The sequence below is a fragment of the Sinohyriopsis cumingii genome, unplaced genomic scaffold, assembly GCF_028554795.1.
Source record: "Sinohyriopsis cumingii isolate HCF-2022 unplaced genomic scaffold, ASM2855479v2 utg002171l, whole genome shotgun sequence".
Classification (NCBI taxonomy): Eukaryota; Metazoa; Mollusca; class Bivalvia; order Unionida; family Unionidae; genus Sinohyriopsis; species Sinohyriopsis cumingii.
Window position 1 is genome coordinate 37,236 of NW_028316145.1, and position 16,737 is coordinate 53,972.

Genomic DNA, 16,737 nt, shown 5'->3' on the forward strand with positions numbered 1-16,737 from the left:
TTGCATTGTGTATGGTTCAGCCAGAAAATCGTATCTTAAAATGCTTGATCCAGTTCATCATCAGGGAATAAGACTGGCTCTGGGAGCATTTAAAACATCCCCGTGTGAAAGCCTTCTAGCTGAGGCGAATGAACCACCGTTATCGCATCGTAGAGAAATGCTTTCCGCACAGTATGCTCTCAAATTAAAATCAAACCCTCTGAATCCTGCTTTTTCGGCTGTTTTTCAACCCAAATACAAAACTTTATTCGAAAATAAACCAAACGCCATACCTTCCTTTGGCATTAGAATATCATCTAGCCTTGACACTACAAATATAGATCTTTCTAAAATTCAGAAAACATCCATCTCCAAAACACCACCCTGGCTAATTAAACAACCAAAAGTACGTTTTACGCTACACGATGGGAAAAAGTCCGAAACAAACCCTTCTATCTTCCACAACTCTTACCATGAACTCCTCACTGAGTTTAAAAACTACACCAGAATTTACACTGATGGATCAAAGGATGAGGAAAAGGCTGCTGCAGCCTTTGTTTGTGGAAATCATACAACGCAAGTTCGCTTACCAAATGGAGCATCAGTTTTTACAGCCGAAATCAGAGCAATAGACCTTGCTCTGCAACATATAGAAAAGAACCGTATTTTAAACAGTATCATCTTCTCCGACTCGCTATCAGTACTCCAGTCACTACACAATAGAAAACTGGAGAACCCATTATTGAAAAACATACTCGTAAAAAATACCGAGCTGAGTGTCTCCCACAATATAATATACAGTTGGTTACCTAGCCACATTGGTATTAAAGGTAACGAAAAAGCAGAGCGCGCTGCTAAAATGGCCCTTTCTCAAGAACCATCTAATTTTAAAATAAAATATACTGATTTTAAACCTTGTATCAGAAAGTTCTTACGTCAGAAGTGGCAGGCATCATGGAATGATGCTGTAAATAACAAACTTCACGCAATCAAACCAATTCTAGGAGAATGGACTCCTTCCTACAGAACCATTCGTAGGGAGGAGGTAGTCATTGCAAGAATCCGAATTGGTCATACTTATATCACCCACACCCACATACTAAAAGGTGAAGACCCACCAGAGTGTGTTTCTTGCAATGAACCATTCACTGTCAAGCACTTTATGATAGAGTGCTTTGACCTACAACCTACGCGCGATCGTTATTACATTGTGCATGACATGAAAGAACTTTTTGATAATATAAACATCACTCGTATTATAGAGTTCTTGAAAGCCGTAAATATTTACTCTAAACTCTGACTTTTATGCTATCACCTTGTGCAGTTTTATGCAATATATATACTGTCCCATTTTAATACCTATTCATCTTTTTTACATCTCCCGTTGATCGGGAAGCTTTATTTTGCACCGTTACCATCATACCGTTTTTAATTTCAACCATTTGTTCTTTTATATCGCTGGTCGATATAGGACCTTTTATAAGTTTTAAAAGATTATACAAATAACACTTTGTTTGGCGCTAAATAGCCTAACAGTGCTGATGCGCCGTTAAAAATCAATCAATCAATCAATCAATCACGATTCTGTTGACATACTGTTGGCAAATCAGTTTACAGCTTTCATTTGGTCAGTTGGCATGTCTTACCACTAAATGTAAACAAAGCTGAATGTTATTTGAAAGGGAGTACTGTATTTATTGGGTGATAAGCTCTCACTTAACCCTTTCACCACTATGGACCAGTTTTCCGGTTTATGGGAAATAGGTATCAGCACGCAGGACTGGTCTGGAGCAGTGTTCTTCTTTGTAGTCGTGGTAACAGACTACATAAATTTTGGAATACCTCTAATAACCTCCTTCTTGTAATATAGATATTATATTTGGATTACCTAATGAGTTTAGCTTTAATACAACTAAAAATAATAATCAAAGAAGGCAGTTTTAAAAGTGTTTGACAAATGGTGAATTTTTATCCAAAATGGTTGAGTTAGAAGCAAGATCAAATGAGAGTGAAGTGTCAGATTATGAATTATCAGAAGATTTTAGCAGTTGTGTACAGTTGAATGAAAATGAGAGAAAATGTCTGAAGAGGCAATGGAATGCACTTCTATGTAACAGTGATGATAATTAAAAGGACATTGAAGCTGCCTGTGATTTTGTATTACTGGCAATAAAGACTTAACCACTGTAGTATGCAGATGACAATTCATTAAAGACTACATGCATGTACAGACATTATAAATGATAAATTCTTCTATAAATTCAATTAATTATGCTGGTGTTATCAGTTTTATTATTTAAAGATAAAAGTTAAACAGCTTCGAAATTTTTTATTTTATTCATGATATTCTTTAACGAGAATTTGACAAGCTTCTACCTGTAAATACCTGAAAGAAGGACTTCTGTTGCTACTGGAAATATTCATGAGTACATGTAGGGTTAATGGGAACTTTCCAGTTTTCCTAGGAGGTAAATAAATAATTACTTGTTGCGTTACATGTTTGCACCTGTATTTTTACAGTTGTAATAGACATGTAAATGTGAATGAATTGTCATAAAATTTGAGTTTTAACCTTTATTTTGACACCTAATCCAACCAGATGTCTTTAAAATTGGCAAATTCCACAAGTCATTTTGCATTACAACTCCAGAGTTACTTAGTGTTGAAGAGTCTTTGCCTACAAAGTTACATAGTGTTGAAGGGTCTTTGTCTACAGAGTTACATAGTGTTGAAGGGTATTGATTTACAAAGTTATTTAGTGTCGAAGGGTCTTTGCCTACAAAGTTACATAGTGTTGAAGGGTCTTTGCCTATAAAGTTACATAGTGTTGAAGGGTCTTTGTCTACAAAGTTACATAGTGTTGAAGGGTATTTGTTTACAAAGTTATTTAGTGTTGAAGGGTCTTTGTCTACAAAGTTACTTAGTGTTGAAGGGTCTTTGTCTACAAAGTTACTTAGTGTTGAATGGTCTTTGTCTACAAAGTTACTTAGTGTTGAAGGGTCTTTGTCTACAAAGTTACTTAGTGTTGAATAGTCTTTGTCTACAAAGTTACTTAGTGTTGAAGGGTATTTGTCTGCAAAGTTACTTAGTGTTGAAGGGTCTTTGCCTAAAAAGTTAATTAGTGTTGAAGGGTCTTTGTCTACAAAGTTACATAATGTTGAAGGTTCTTTGTCTGCAAAGTTACATAGTGTTGAAGGGTCTTTGCCTACAAAGTTACATAGTGTTGAAGGGTCTTTGCCTACAAAATTACTTAGTGTTGAAGGGTCTTTGCCTACAAAGTTAACTAGTGTTGAAGGGTCTTTGTCTACAAAGTTACTTAGTGTTGAAGGGTCTTTGTCTACAAAGTTACTTAGTGTTGAAGGGTCTTTGCCTACAGAGTTACTTAGTGTTGAAGGGTCTTTGTCTACAGAGTTACTTAGTGTTGAAGGGTCTTTGCCTACAGAGTTACTTAGTGTTGAAGGGTCTTTGTCTACAGAGTTACTTAGTGTTGAATGGTCTTTGCCTACAGAGTTACTTAGTGTTGAAGGGTCTTTGCCTACAAAGTTACCTAGTGTTGAAGGGTCTTTGTCTACAAAATTACTTAGTGTTGAAGGGTCTTTGTCTACAAAGTTACTTAGTGTTGAAGGGTCTTTGTCTACAGAGTTACTTAGTGTTGAAGGGTCTTTGTCTACAAAGTTACTTAGTGTTGAAGGGTCTTTGTCTACAAAGTTACTTAGTGTTGAAGGGTCTTTGCCTACAGAGTTACTTAGTGTTGAAGGGTCTTTGTCTACAGAGTTACTTAGTGTTGAATGGTCTTTGCCTACAGAGTTACTTAGTGTTGAAGGGTCTTTGCCTACAAAGTTACCTAGTGTTGAAGGGTCTTTGTCTACAAAATTACTTAGTGTTGAATGGTCTTTGCCTACAGAGTTACTTAGTGTTGAATGGTCTTTGCCTACAGAGTTAGTTAATGTTGAAGGGTCTTTGCCTACAAAGTTACTTAGTGTTGAAGGGTCTTTGTTACATACTGGTGAAAGGGTTAGTAAGAAACTTACAACTCTATTTACAAATTCCTGGCAAAGAAACAAATTGCTTGTCTTATAGGAGAAATAGTGTATCTGAAGTTTTGATAAATTTATACACTTTGAAAATTGGAAAGCTTTTCAGAACATGTTCCCAGAGGCATCCTAGTCTCAGCTGAGATGAGTGGCTTATTTTTACTCAGACTTTATAACTGCCACTGGGGGAAAAGTCGTGTAATTGTAGGTATGTGGAGATCCGATTAGCCCCCCACCCATCAAGATACAGGATTCCTATAGAAATCACCATTACTGTCGGTCTATCTTTGTCTGTTCTTTCACACCACTTGTCACCATCAAAGATCTGCTACTGGCACACATAATTGGATGCCATTTGGTACGTGAATTGTTAATTACATGTAGATGTGCCTTTTAAAGGTTTCAGCTTTTCAGGTCCAATTTTGATGGAGTTACTTCCCTTTTTCCATTGATGTTAAATCTTCGCAACAGCAGATCTTGTAGACAGCTTAGCTCAGGAGCCCTTCAGCCTATTCAGGTGCAATATATTGTGTGTACATGGTCTCAAAACTTTGATGTGCCTTTTATGGGTTTGCCTCATCAGTTACATTTTAGATATAATTATGGCTATTGACACATTAACTTTCTTATGTTTACATGGGATGTTGCATGTTACCACGTTCAATTTTGATGGAGTTATTGTCTTTTTTCTATCAATATTAAATCTCCACTACAGCAGATCTTGTAGCCAGCTTAGCTGAAGAACCATTCAGTATAATATGAGGCAATTTGGTATGTACATGGTCTCATAGACTTACATGTACTTATGGCCCACCCACCCCCCTTTCCCAGTTTGCTGGACCTCCACAAAGTAACTTCACCAGATTCTGCTGGATATCAATCCTGATTTTATGTGTGACTTCAGACTGATGAGACATTGATTAAATCTCAGTGATGTACATCATCATTTACAGGAGTTATGGACACTGATTACCTGTTCTGATTTTGGTTTCTGCAATGTTACCTCACTAAGCTTGTTATATATGAACAAAATTTGGCGTGCAACTTTATATTGTTGAAACCTTGAGTGGCTTTAAGTGTTCCACACCATCAATCTTTAATGACACTAGAGAAGTAAATGATTGAAATAGATTGAAATATTAAATATGTTTCATAAATTAATCTTTTGTAATGTCATTTATGACATTATGAGATGTTTTATGTCTTATAGTGTAATATGCCCAAAATACAATATTTATAACACCATGATATATTGTCTTACAGTGTAATATGCCCAAAATACAATATTTATGACATCACAAGATCTTATGTCTTGCAGTGTAATATGTCCAAAATACAATATTTATTACACCATGAGATGTTATATATCTTGCAGTGTAATATGACCAGAATACAATATTTATGACATCACAAGATCTTATGTCTTGCAGTGTAATATGACCAAAATACAATATTTATGACACCACGAGATGTTACATATCTTGCAGTGTAATATGCCCAAAATACAATATTTATGACATCACAAGATCTTATATCTTACAGTGTAATATGTCCAAAATACAATATTTATGACACCATGAGATGTTATATATCTTGCAGTGTAATATGCCCAAAATACAATATTTATAACACCATGATATATTATGTCTTACAGTGTAATATGCCCAAAATATAGTATTTATAACACCATGATATATTATGTCTTAAAGTGTAATATGCCCAAAATACAATATTTATAACACCATGAGATGTTATATGTCTTGCAGTGTAATATGACCAAATAACAGTATTTATGACATCACAAGGTCTTACGTCTTACAGTGTAATATGTCCAAAATACAAAAGTTATGACACCATGAGATGTTATGTCTTGCAGTGTAATATGACCAAATAACAATATTTATGACATCACAAGATGTTATGTCTTGCAGTGTAATATGTCCAAAATACAATATTTATGACATCACAAGATCTTATGTCTGACAGTGTAATATGTCCAAAATACAATATTTATGACACCATGAGATGTTATGTCTTGCAGTGTAATATGCCCAAAATACAATATTTATGACACCGTGAGATGTTACATGTGTTAGAGTGTAATATGCCCAAAATACAATATTTATGAACATATTAAATGATAGGTTTATGTCGTGACTCATTGTTGTATGACCTTTAGAAAATGAAAGTTCTCAAGTTACTTCATATGGGACTGTTTATTCTACCCAGAAATGATTCATTATGTTCCTTTGGCTAAATATTTTCGAAACTAATTGTGTTGCTTTTATCTTTGATAATGGAGTGTGTTTGTTTTTGTAAAAGAAATTTGGGATGTATTTTATGTTATCTCTTCAGTGCTTAGTTTTTCTGCAGCAAACAAATCTTGATATAGTCCTTCTCTTGGTTGACAGATCTTTTTGTCTGTCTGTTCCCAGGAGCTTGTTAGACCAACTAACTTTGTAGCCATATTTATATGCATAATGTGGTTGACCTGATTAAATTAATTTGTTGTTACAACAATTTTTACAATATTTATATATATTTTTAGAATTTGTGTGTATGTTTTTTTTTTCTTTTGCTAGGACTTATTTCTCTGCATTTGTGGTATATATATCTTATAAACACAAATGTAGTTTTCTTTTGACAGGGTTCAGTTACACAAGCATTTTAAAACTGCTATCCTGTGTGGTCTAAAGCGCTTACCTTTACAGATCACTGCCATCCCACCTCAGTCCATGTGGGTTCAGGTCTTGGGCTCAGTTATGTGGGAAAAGCTGCTAGTAGCTTCCCATGGGTCAGTGGTTCTTACCAGGGGTTTCCTGGGTTCTTCCACCAGCTATTTTACTAGGAAAGGGCAACCGAATAAAGTTCCCTGGGGTGTGTGCCAGGAAAAAGCGTTTAACGCTTTAAAACAGAAACTGGTAAGTGCACCAGTCTTAAAGTTGCCAGAATTGAACAAAACTTTTGTGCTGAGGACTGATGCGTCCAATATGGGTCTTGGGGCTGTTTTGCTACAGGAGCAAGAGGGGATAAAATTGCCCATTGCTTATGCTAGTAGAAAATTGCTCTCTAGGGAGCAAAACTACTCCGTGATTGAGAACGAGTGCCTAGCCTTAGTATGGGGGATAGGAAAATTCCATATGTACCTTTTCGGGAGGGAGTTTACCTTACAGACGGACCATCAGCTGCTCTTATACTTGAACAAGGCAAAGGTCACCAACGCAAGATTGATGCGTTAGGTGTTGTCTTTGCAACTGCATAGTTTTCGAATTTAGGTGATTTGAGGGTCAGAAAATGTGGGTACTGATTTTTTTAAGTAGGGTGTAATTAGCAGATCATTTTTCTTCATTATTCAAAATCGAATGTTTTAATAATTGTTTATGTTCACATTCCGTGATTTTTCTAAAAGTGTTACCACTTTTTTAAGGGGGAGGTATTGTCACGGAATTGTATAAATCCTTTTATTTATTAAATACATATACTCGGGTTTTGTTTTTTGTGTACAACAATACCCGAGGATGATTTATGTATATTCTACAAAGATTTCAAAATAGTGAGTTCGGTTCATTTTATGCTGCACGTGCGAAGTGCTTTCAGTGGGAAGAACTGAATACTTCCAATGCACCAACGACGTCTTGCGACATTGTCTGTGTATAAATACCTCACCGTAGGTCAAAATCTTTACATTACGGAACGTCTTGTCAGTGAGCGGTCTACTTTAAGCTAGAGGTATGTGAGTTATTAATTTCTTGTGTATAAGTTTTAACTATTGTACTACCACAATTATTTTTGTATATTTTCTATGTAGCTTCGGCTTATGTAGTATCATGCAAATATTTTCTATTCTTGTTTGTCACTTAGCAGGAGATTTATATTAGCAATATATAAAGTTGAATTTTTTAGATACGTTTAGTACCATAGAATTCTTGTCGGGCATGGTTAGATTCACTTCTGAACTTGTGTATTGTTTTGTAATTATTGTGCTGATAATAATTGTGCTGACTGCTTGGTTGATCTGTGTAGCTTTCTGTATATAACATCATTGCGTTTTATCATATATGCCCGTGTCATGCATAGAACACAGTGTTAGATGTATTTTCAGCTGATTGGAGTGACCAGAGTGATCAGATTCGCAGCTGTATAGCAGACCAGAGTAATCAGAGTCAGTGTGGTACCAGCTGCAAAGCTAACCATAGAAATTGATCATAGCAGCTGTAAAGCTGAACCATAGAGCAGAGTAAACAGTGTTGCATGGTTGAGTAGCAGGTGATCGGGCATTGCTGACAGAGATTGTTGGGCGCTGATTGCTTGATTGACCAACCTGGAATACTGACTGCTTGGTTGACCAGTGTGACTGGTAGCCAAGTGTGCTGGTGATGGAGTGTGTAACTCCATACATGTAATCTATTAGCCATGGACTAATCTTTGGATTTGTAATAACCAGTGTGTTTTTGGGACTGTAAAGATATTTTGTGCATCTGTCCATTTGTTTTTATCATTTTCACTATTTGAGTGAATACATTTTTACTATATGAGTAAAATACCAGTTTTACTGTTTGAGTAAAACATGCCATTCTTTCGTTGTGAAATCACCGTGACTCATTCACCCCTTGTCCTTGTACTATGTAAGATCATTTATTTGTATTTTCATTATTTAGTTCGTGCGGATTATGTTAATTGATCCAATATTTGGATATTATACACATGTATTAATCATATATCTTTTCTCATTCAAGTCATTCGTCATTAAACATTGTATTTGTATCACCATCAAAGTGTAAATTGGAAATCCCACTTGGTTATCTTGTTACGGCACCCACAGACCATTTGTTCCCAATAAAACACTGGATGACTAAACTGGTCCTCATCAACTTGATGGACGAACTACTTCTTCCTATTTTATAATAGAAATAAATTTTCGAAACTGATACAAAAATAGATCTATGTGACAGATTATTGAATCGTTAAGAAAAAGATTGGAAGCAAAAACAGTTGGTTTCCTTTTTTAAGAGTCAAACCAGAGGATATTTTATATTTGATAGAAATAAGGTAGCACGCATCAAGAAATACCTAAATGCTTTCAATTTATGGAAAATTGTAAGCATTTAACCTAAAGTTGTCAGCACATATATTGTTCCAGGCATAAGCACAGTCCTTGGTTTGGTATCATACATTTAGTTAACATAAAGTATGCAATTAGCATAGGTTCCAGATGTTTGTATGTGTTTGAAATAGTAGTTTTTAATGATGTTGAGAACACCTACTCAGATAGAGCCATATAATCAAACACAACTTGAATAGGTCTTTGACACATAGAGCCATGTAACTTAGAACAACTTGAATAGGTTTTTGGCACATAGACCCATGTAATGAAACATAACTTGAATATGTCCTTGACAGATAGAGCCATATAATCAAACACAACTTGAATAGGTCTTTGGCACATAGAACTATGTAATCAAACACAACTTGAATAGGTCTTTGGCACATAGAGCTATGTAATCAAACACAACTTGGATAGGTCTTTGGCACATAGAGCTATGTAATCAAACACAACTTGAATAGGTCATTGACACTTAGAGCCATGTAATCAAACACAACTTGAATAGGTCTTTGACACATTCAGAATAGCATCATTAGTGTCATGATGATTGAAAATCGTTCTGGAATAGTAAGTTTGTGTTTCACAGTGTTAATAAAACACTCCATCTCTGAAAATAGTCAGATAGATCATTCAGATTTTCTTGGAGATGGAGCTTGTCACAGTAAAATACAAAACAAATTGCAGATTTACAGGACAGTCAATAGGTCTGGATTAGTGTAAAGTCCAGATATTTATGTAGAATATTGGTACGCTAACTAGATGAAACTCAGGTTACTCCACATAGAAATTAAAATGCTGGTTTTAAGTGTTGTATCATCATATCTTTGGTAATTTACAAAAGTGGAAACTTTAATGCACTTGGTAAACAAAAAGTGCCATGGATCATAGGTAACTTTTACATAATAGTGCAATTCTCATAAAATTGGTACATTATTAGTATGTGAATACACATGTATCATTCCAGGTGTGAACTTGCTACCAAACAAGTGTGTAAAGTTGGTTGGTAAAGATGTCATATCTTCACTAGAAATGCAGGTATGGGAAATCTTTTCCTTTCCAATGAATTTTGCAGGAATTGCATACAAATAACAAGTTATTCAAAAGATAGAAAAACAGATTATGGATTCTTATTAGACCATCAAGTTGGAGTTCTTATCGTGTTTATGTTTTAACACATTGGGGAATAAATTACAAGTGTTACTTAAGTATTGGATTGGAGCCACTATGGATTTGAATTTATGAATTCTGAACTAAACTGACAGTTTCTACTTTTTTCAATGGGATGAATTTGTTTCTGATATGACACTTGGCTTTTTAGTACAGTTTGATTAAGATGCATTAACTTTTGTATCCTTGCTGTCCGTTTATTTTAATGACGAGTTTAGAGTTTTGCAAGTTAAATGCAAATTTGCATTATATCATAAGAACTGGACTATTTAGAATTTATGTCTGACTTAAAGTTAGGTAATAAAGTGTTGCAGTTAGGTCACAACATTTTCCATGAACAACTTAAATTTAATTTACTTGTCATGATTTAGCATAATTCATTTCTACATGGGACTTATTATAATAAGAACAGGGGCCCCGAGTGGCCGATTGGTCTAAAGCGCTCTTAGTCACGGATCACTGCCATTTCACCTCTGTCTGCGTGGGTTTGAGTCTCGGATTCAGCTAATGTGTGGTACGTGAGAAAGCTTGCCAGTAGCTTCTCGTGGGTCGGTGGTTCTTTTCGGGGTTTTCCCGGGTTCTTCCTCCACCATTAATACTGGCCGCCATGTATAACCTATCTTGTGCTGAAAAAATGGCGTTAAACCCTACAACAACAACAACAACAGCATAATAAGAATACACTTGGGCATCAGTTGAGCTGGGACTTGGCTAACATGTCCTTGTTTCCATGAAAAAATTAATTCTTGAGGGAAAATCTTAAATAATTTGATGCCAGAAGATTAAATTGTCTGAACCTCTTATATTAAGATGAATCTTGTTAAGTCTATTGCAAATTACTTGCATGTTGGATTGATTGAGGCAATGTTTATTTTCAGGTTTATATTAACCTTGAGAGATTTTCTTATCCTCTGGGACTGTTACCAGGTGTCCATCTATTGTTTCACAGAGTTGAGAGACGTGTATCCAGAAATGGAAATGTGTACTGTCATTATATAACTATCTCTACAATAGAGGTGCTGTGTATGTCCAGTCAGAGGTAAGCTAAGGTCAGCTTACTTTTTATGCCTTATTGCTGGGACCTTGAAGTGTTTTGTCATGCATGTCCATTGATTCATTGATCTGTTTCTTCTTTAAATATGTTACCCAGTCATAATACCTTGGGAGAACTACTCCCTTGGAAATCCAGTGCTCCCAGGTTAAAAACTTTCAGCTAAAAAGCTCAACGTTATCTGCCCACCTAGTAAGGGCACCAAGAAGCATACTTTTCTGATGAAAAACCTTGCAAAAGCCAAAATCTACTTGGATAATATACTACTGCAACCTGGAGGTTCTTTCACTTCTAAGGAAAGTATACTTCAACTTCTTTTCTTCCTATGCCAACAAAGTTTTTCCTTTACAGTTATCTAATGCTTTGTCATTATCACATATTTAGGTACTTGCACTGCTAGCCTAAGTGACTTCAGCTTAAGTTCGGGTTATAATTATTTTATATGTGTGCAAGTCTCTAGTGCTGATAGTAAACTCTTAATATATGTGTAATTCCATTACGAGAGGGTACATGCAAGTGAGTTTCTTTACCGAGGTATTATTAGCGTCAGAGCACCAAGCTTCAATGATTTTACTTGTACAGGCAGTCTTTGAGCCTTCCCACAGGTAGTATTGTTAATTATATTATATCTGGACACCTCATTTCTTTATTAGCTTGTCTGATATCACTGATTTCCAGGTAAAACATCACGTGATATAGATCTGCACCACACCCTGTGTTCAAAGCCAGGTGCAGTGAACTGACCAGTACAGGCCATCATTGAGCCTTTCTACAGGTAGTATTGTGAATAGATTTGAAAAATGTATTGATGCATCACTACCCTCATTAGGTTGTCTGCAATCACTGACGGTCGTATCATGCATGCCAACTATTATGCTTTTGGCTTAATCATTATGCTTTTTTTTGCACCTGGATGGATACTCACTTGCTCATAAAACATGACACATACTACACTATGTGTGTAGAGGGTCTTCTCTATTTTTTGTATTGCAGATTTAGACCATAGGTGAGACCAGTTATAAAACCACTCAACATGTGTTGTTTCTCTGGTTGTCACACCTTAACTACATGTCAGACTAACACATTATGGACAGAAGTGAAATATAGATTGAGGGATTATTGCACACAGGGGCATCAACAGGGAGAGCAACTACAAGAATCAGTTACAGTCTGTAATATCAATATTATGGACCAGATATGTGGATCAAACATGCCATACCATATTCCAACCTTAAGAACTTGACGGCATCATGCCATCTTAGATGGCCATGTTCCTCAACAATTGGACATGACCATATAACTCTAATTGTAATGGGCCACAACCACAATTCAATCATAAAGCATCAGCCAAAAAGCAAACTTGTCCAGTTCCATGACTCGCATAGTGGTGCAAGAAAGCAGACTTGTCCATTTCTGTGACTTGCATAGTGGTGCCGAAAAGCAAACTTGTCCAGTTCCATGACTCGCATAGTGGTGCCAAAAAGCAGACTTGTCCAGTTCTGTGACTCGCATAGTGGTGCCAAAAAGCAAACTTGTCCAGTTCCATGACTCACATAGTGGTGCCAAAATGCAAACTTGTCCAGTTCCATGACTCATGTAGTGGTGCCAAGCTCTTCATATACTAGATATTTCCTGCAGACAACACCCAGTCTATCTTATAACATAGTATCTCAAACACTTCTGGCATACGATATCCATTCTGGGGTCACAGTTTTCTAGAGATGTCTCTTCACTTGCTCACAAGCCTCTGCCATCCAAGAAACTCTCCTTAGTGACATGTTAGAAATAATGGGATCTGACTCATGAATGCTGCAAGTGTGGTGATCCACCATTATCAACACCCTTCTCCAACTCCATCACAGGTAGTACAGGAGACACTGACTTCAGTACCTCCTGCTATAAATGACAATACTGGCATTCAAGTCCACTCATTGTTATTAGCTCTTACTTCGATGAGCAAATCTGTGCCTTGCAGGACTGAACTGAAGTCTCCTGCCCAATCCCATCGGACTTCTGTCCTCCTTCCTGTACATCACCTTCCTGGTCTACATTTCTGACAGCAGGTCAGTATTATCAATGGTAGATTCTACTTTTAGTTGCTTCCACAATTGGAATCTTTATAGGTCACCAGCACAGGACTCGTCATTATTGGTGGTTCTTATTGACCTTGCCACCTAAGGGCTCAACTCTATTTCTGCTGTTGTATAGCAAGGGAAAGAGCAAAGCAAACAGTCAAAGTACCCTCTCACACAACAGATGTGTGGACCAGTTATGTGGAAAAAATGTCCCTTCATATGTCCCAACATAATGAATCAAACGCCTTTCTCCCAACATGGATGACCTACTTTCATTTGAACTGGCCTAGGTCATATACAAGTGATCATTGGGACATCGACAAAACATATTCATGTTAATTCACAGTATCAGTGCAAAGTGCCCCATGAATTCAGTCAATGGAAAAAGTGATTCATATTCATAGGGTGGTCAACTTCATAACAGACACAACATCCTATAACTATAATAGCCAGTATGGACTTACAGTTGCTGGGGAAAAGATGCAATGCTTTCTATCTCCACATCACAAACCAATCATGGCCCAAGATATTCTAAAACATTATCATCTGTTCTCCTCTTTAATAATCAAGTTTATGGAATTAGCAGCATACCATTTTCCCTCTCAGTCTCAGGTGCTACAGATAGATTTGCTAATTAACCAACAAGGTCACTGGGATGCCCCCCAGAGCACATGCCACTGGAAAACAATCCTACAACAAAGTGAAAGAGTCAGAGGTAGGTAAGTTCTTTTCACCGGTGTACCATGAGACTATCCCTATCTCAGTGACATACAGGTCTCACTTCCCTTATCACAGATCCTGGTGAGGAGAAGGCTCCAATCATGCCTGAATGGAGAAGATATACTGTGCACATACTAAGCTTTCGGTGACAACTCTTTCTGCTGCAATGCAACACTCATCAGTTGATCATCAACCTAACTGGATTCATTCAACAATATTACACTCTTGGGTTTCTGATGGAATACAACAACAGGCCCAAACCCTGTCCATTATGAAAACTGCACAATCAGTATAGACTTGCAAGAGACATGATTTCATCCCCCCCTTAAACGACTTTCTGAAGTTCTGTAATTTGCCTGCAACAGGCTACAAACAACAGACTATTTATATTTTGGAGCAAGACATGATTTTACATGTTCTCCTTTCATTCTTAACCTCTTGTCAACAAGAACACCTTAGATCTTGTTTTCTTTTAAGATTCAGTTGACTAGGTCTTTACTCCATGTCCAAGTATGAAGAATGTGTTCCACAGGAAAGAGATTTAAATTCATGCAAGGTAAGGTCTGTGGCTCTTTGAAGCAATCCATCTGCTATTATATTATTCATTTGCTGGCTGAGTTTTGCTCATTATGGTAGTAAATGTCTTTGTCCTTGGTCTCTTTTTGGGCTCTCATCACAATAGTTGTATGTCCATGTGGAGACTGATCCAAAACAATTGGTCCAACTCTCTCCATCGGCAAGAATTCAAGGTTGCATCAGGAAGGCACTTTGGACTTGCACTGGTGATACCTCTGCAAACACATCTGGCAATCACAATCGCTAGGGTTGTGAATACAGAGGCTGGGGCAAGCAAATCTCCTACCTTTTCAGACTGACATTGGAGTGTGGCCCTCTCAGGATCATTATTTATATGTCGACATCATCAAAATGAATTTTGTGTTTTTTGGAAGCCAGTCATTGGTGGCTGGCAAACCTACATGGTATTAGAGTTCTCATTCTGCCCAATAACTTTACTGTGGTGATTGATCTCAAGTGGTAAAGCAGAAGTAGTACCCAGAACTTTGTATTATTTTTTGGGACTTTCTAAAGTAGTGTCATCAAGAATAATCCAGGTTTCAGTTTGACATTTCCTAGGTTGGCTAATATGTTGGCAGACTCATTTTTCTGCAAGTATGAAATGGAATGGCCTTTTCATCCCCCAAGTCTCATATGATACATGCTTGAAGGGATCAAATTATGATGGACGTTTGTAACAAGGTGGAATGCTAATAGTCCCATCCTTTGTCACACCTATTATGGGACCAAAGTCCTGGCTAATTGCTGCTTCCTATACATTGGAATGGTCATAAAATGTATATACATCCAAGACCTTGGATTCTGAACATCATACAAGAAGCAATAGTATCTGAGTGTATCTTCATCCTGATTACTCTACTCCTATAGGGAGTACAGGACCAATAGGGTGTATCTTTATCTTGATTACTCTACTCACAGGGAATACAGGACCAATAGGGTGTATCTTTGTCTTGATTACTCTACTCCTATAGGGAGTACAGGACCAATAGGGTGTATCTTCATCTTGATTACTCTACTCACATAGGGAGTACAGGACCAATAGGGTATATCTTCATCCTGATTACTTTACTCACATAGGGAGTACAGGACCAATAGGGTGTATCTTCATCTTGATTACTCTACTCACATAGGGAGTACAGGACCAATAGGGTATATCTTCATCCTGATTACTCTACTCACATAGGGAGTACAGGACCAATAGGGTGTATCTTCATCTTGATTACTAAAGTAGGGAGTACAGGACCAATAAGGTGTATCTTCATCCTGATTACTCTACTAAAATAGGGAGTACAGGACCAATAGGGTGTATCTTCATCTTGATTACTCTACTCACAGGGAATACAGGACCAATCGGGTGTATCTTCATCTTGATTACTCTACTCACATAGGGAGTACAGGACCAATAGGACGTATCTTCATCTTGATTACTCTACTAAAATAGGGAGTACAGGACCAATAGGGTGTATCATCATCCTGATTACTCTACAAAAATAGGGAGTACAGGACCAATAGGGTGTATCTTCATCTTGATTACTCTACTCACAGGGAATACAGGACCAATAGGGTGTATCTTCATCTTGATTACTCTACTCACATAGGGAGTACAGGACCAATAAGGTGTATCGTCATCTTGATTACTCTACTCACATAGGTAGTACAGGACCAGTAGGATGTATCTTCATCCTGATTACTCTACTCACATAGGGAGTACAGGACCAATAAGGTGTATCTTCATCTTGATTCTCTACTCACATAGGGAATACAGGACCAATAGGGTGTATCTTCATCTTGATTACTCTACTCACATAGGGAATACAGGACCAATAGGGTGTATCTTCATCCTGATTACTCTACTCACATAGGGAGTACAGGACCAATAAGGTGTATCTTCATCTTGATTACTCTACTAAAATAGGGAGTACAGGACCAATAAGGTGCATCTTCATCCTGATTACTCTACAAAAATAGGGAAATCAGGACCAGTAGGTATGAAAGAGGTCCATTGATTTTTTTAGCGATAGGTAAAAGATC

General features: G+C 36.9%; 1 protein-coding gene across 1 annotated transcript in view; it reads left to right on the plus strand.

Annotated features, from left to right (window-relative positions):
• LOC149770967 (uncharacterized) overlaps nt 1-16,737 on the plus strand; it is a gene marked incomplete at its 5' end in the record, with an annotated part of 82,360 nt that overhangs the window by 36,999 nt on the left and 28,624 nt on the right. Inside the window, 3 exons of the mRNA XM_089948927.1 lie at nt 3,143-3,997; nt 10,082-10,152; nt 11,163-11,323. Of these exons, the coding sequence (XP_089805053.1) occupies nt 3,143-3,997; nt 10,082-10,152; nt 11,163-11,323 (1,087 nt within the window). The remainder of the gene's footprint in view (nt 1-3,142; nt 3,998-10,081; nt 10,153-11,162; nt 11,324-16,737) is intronic.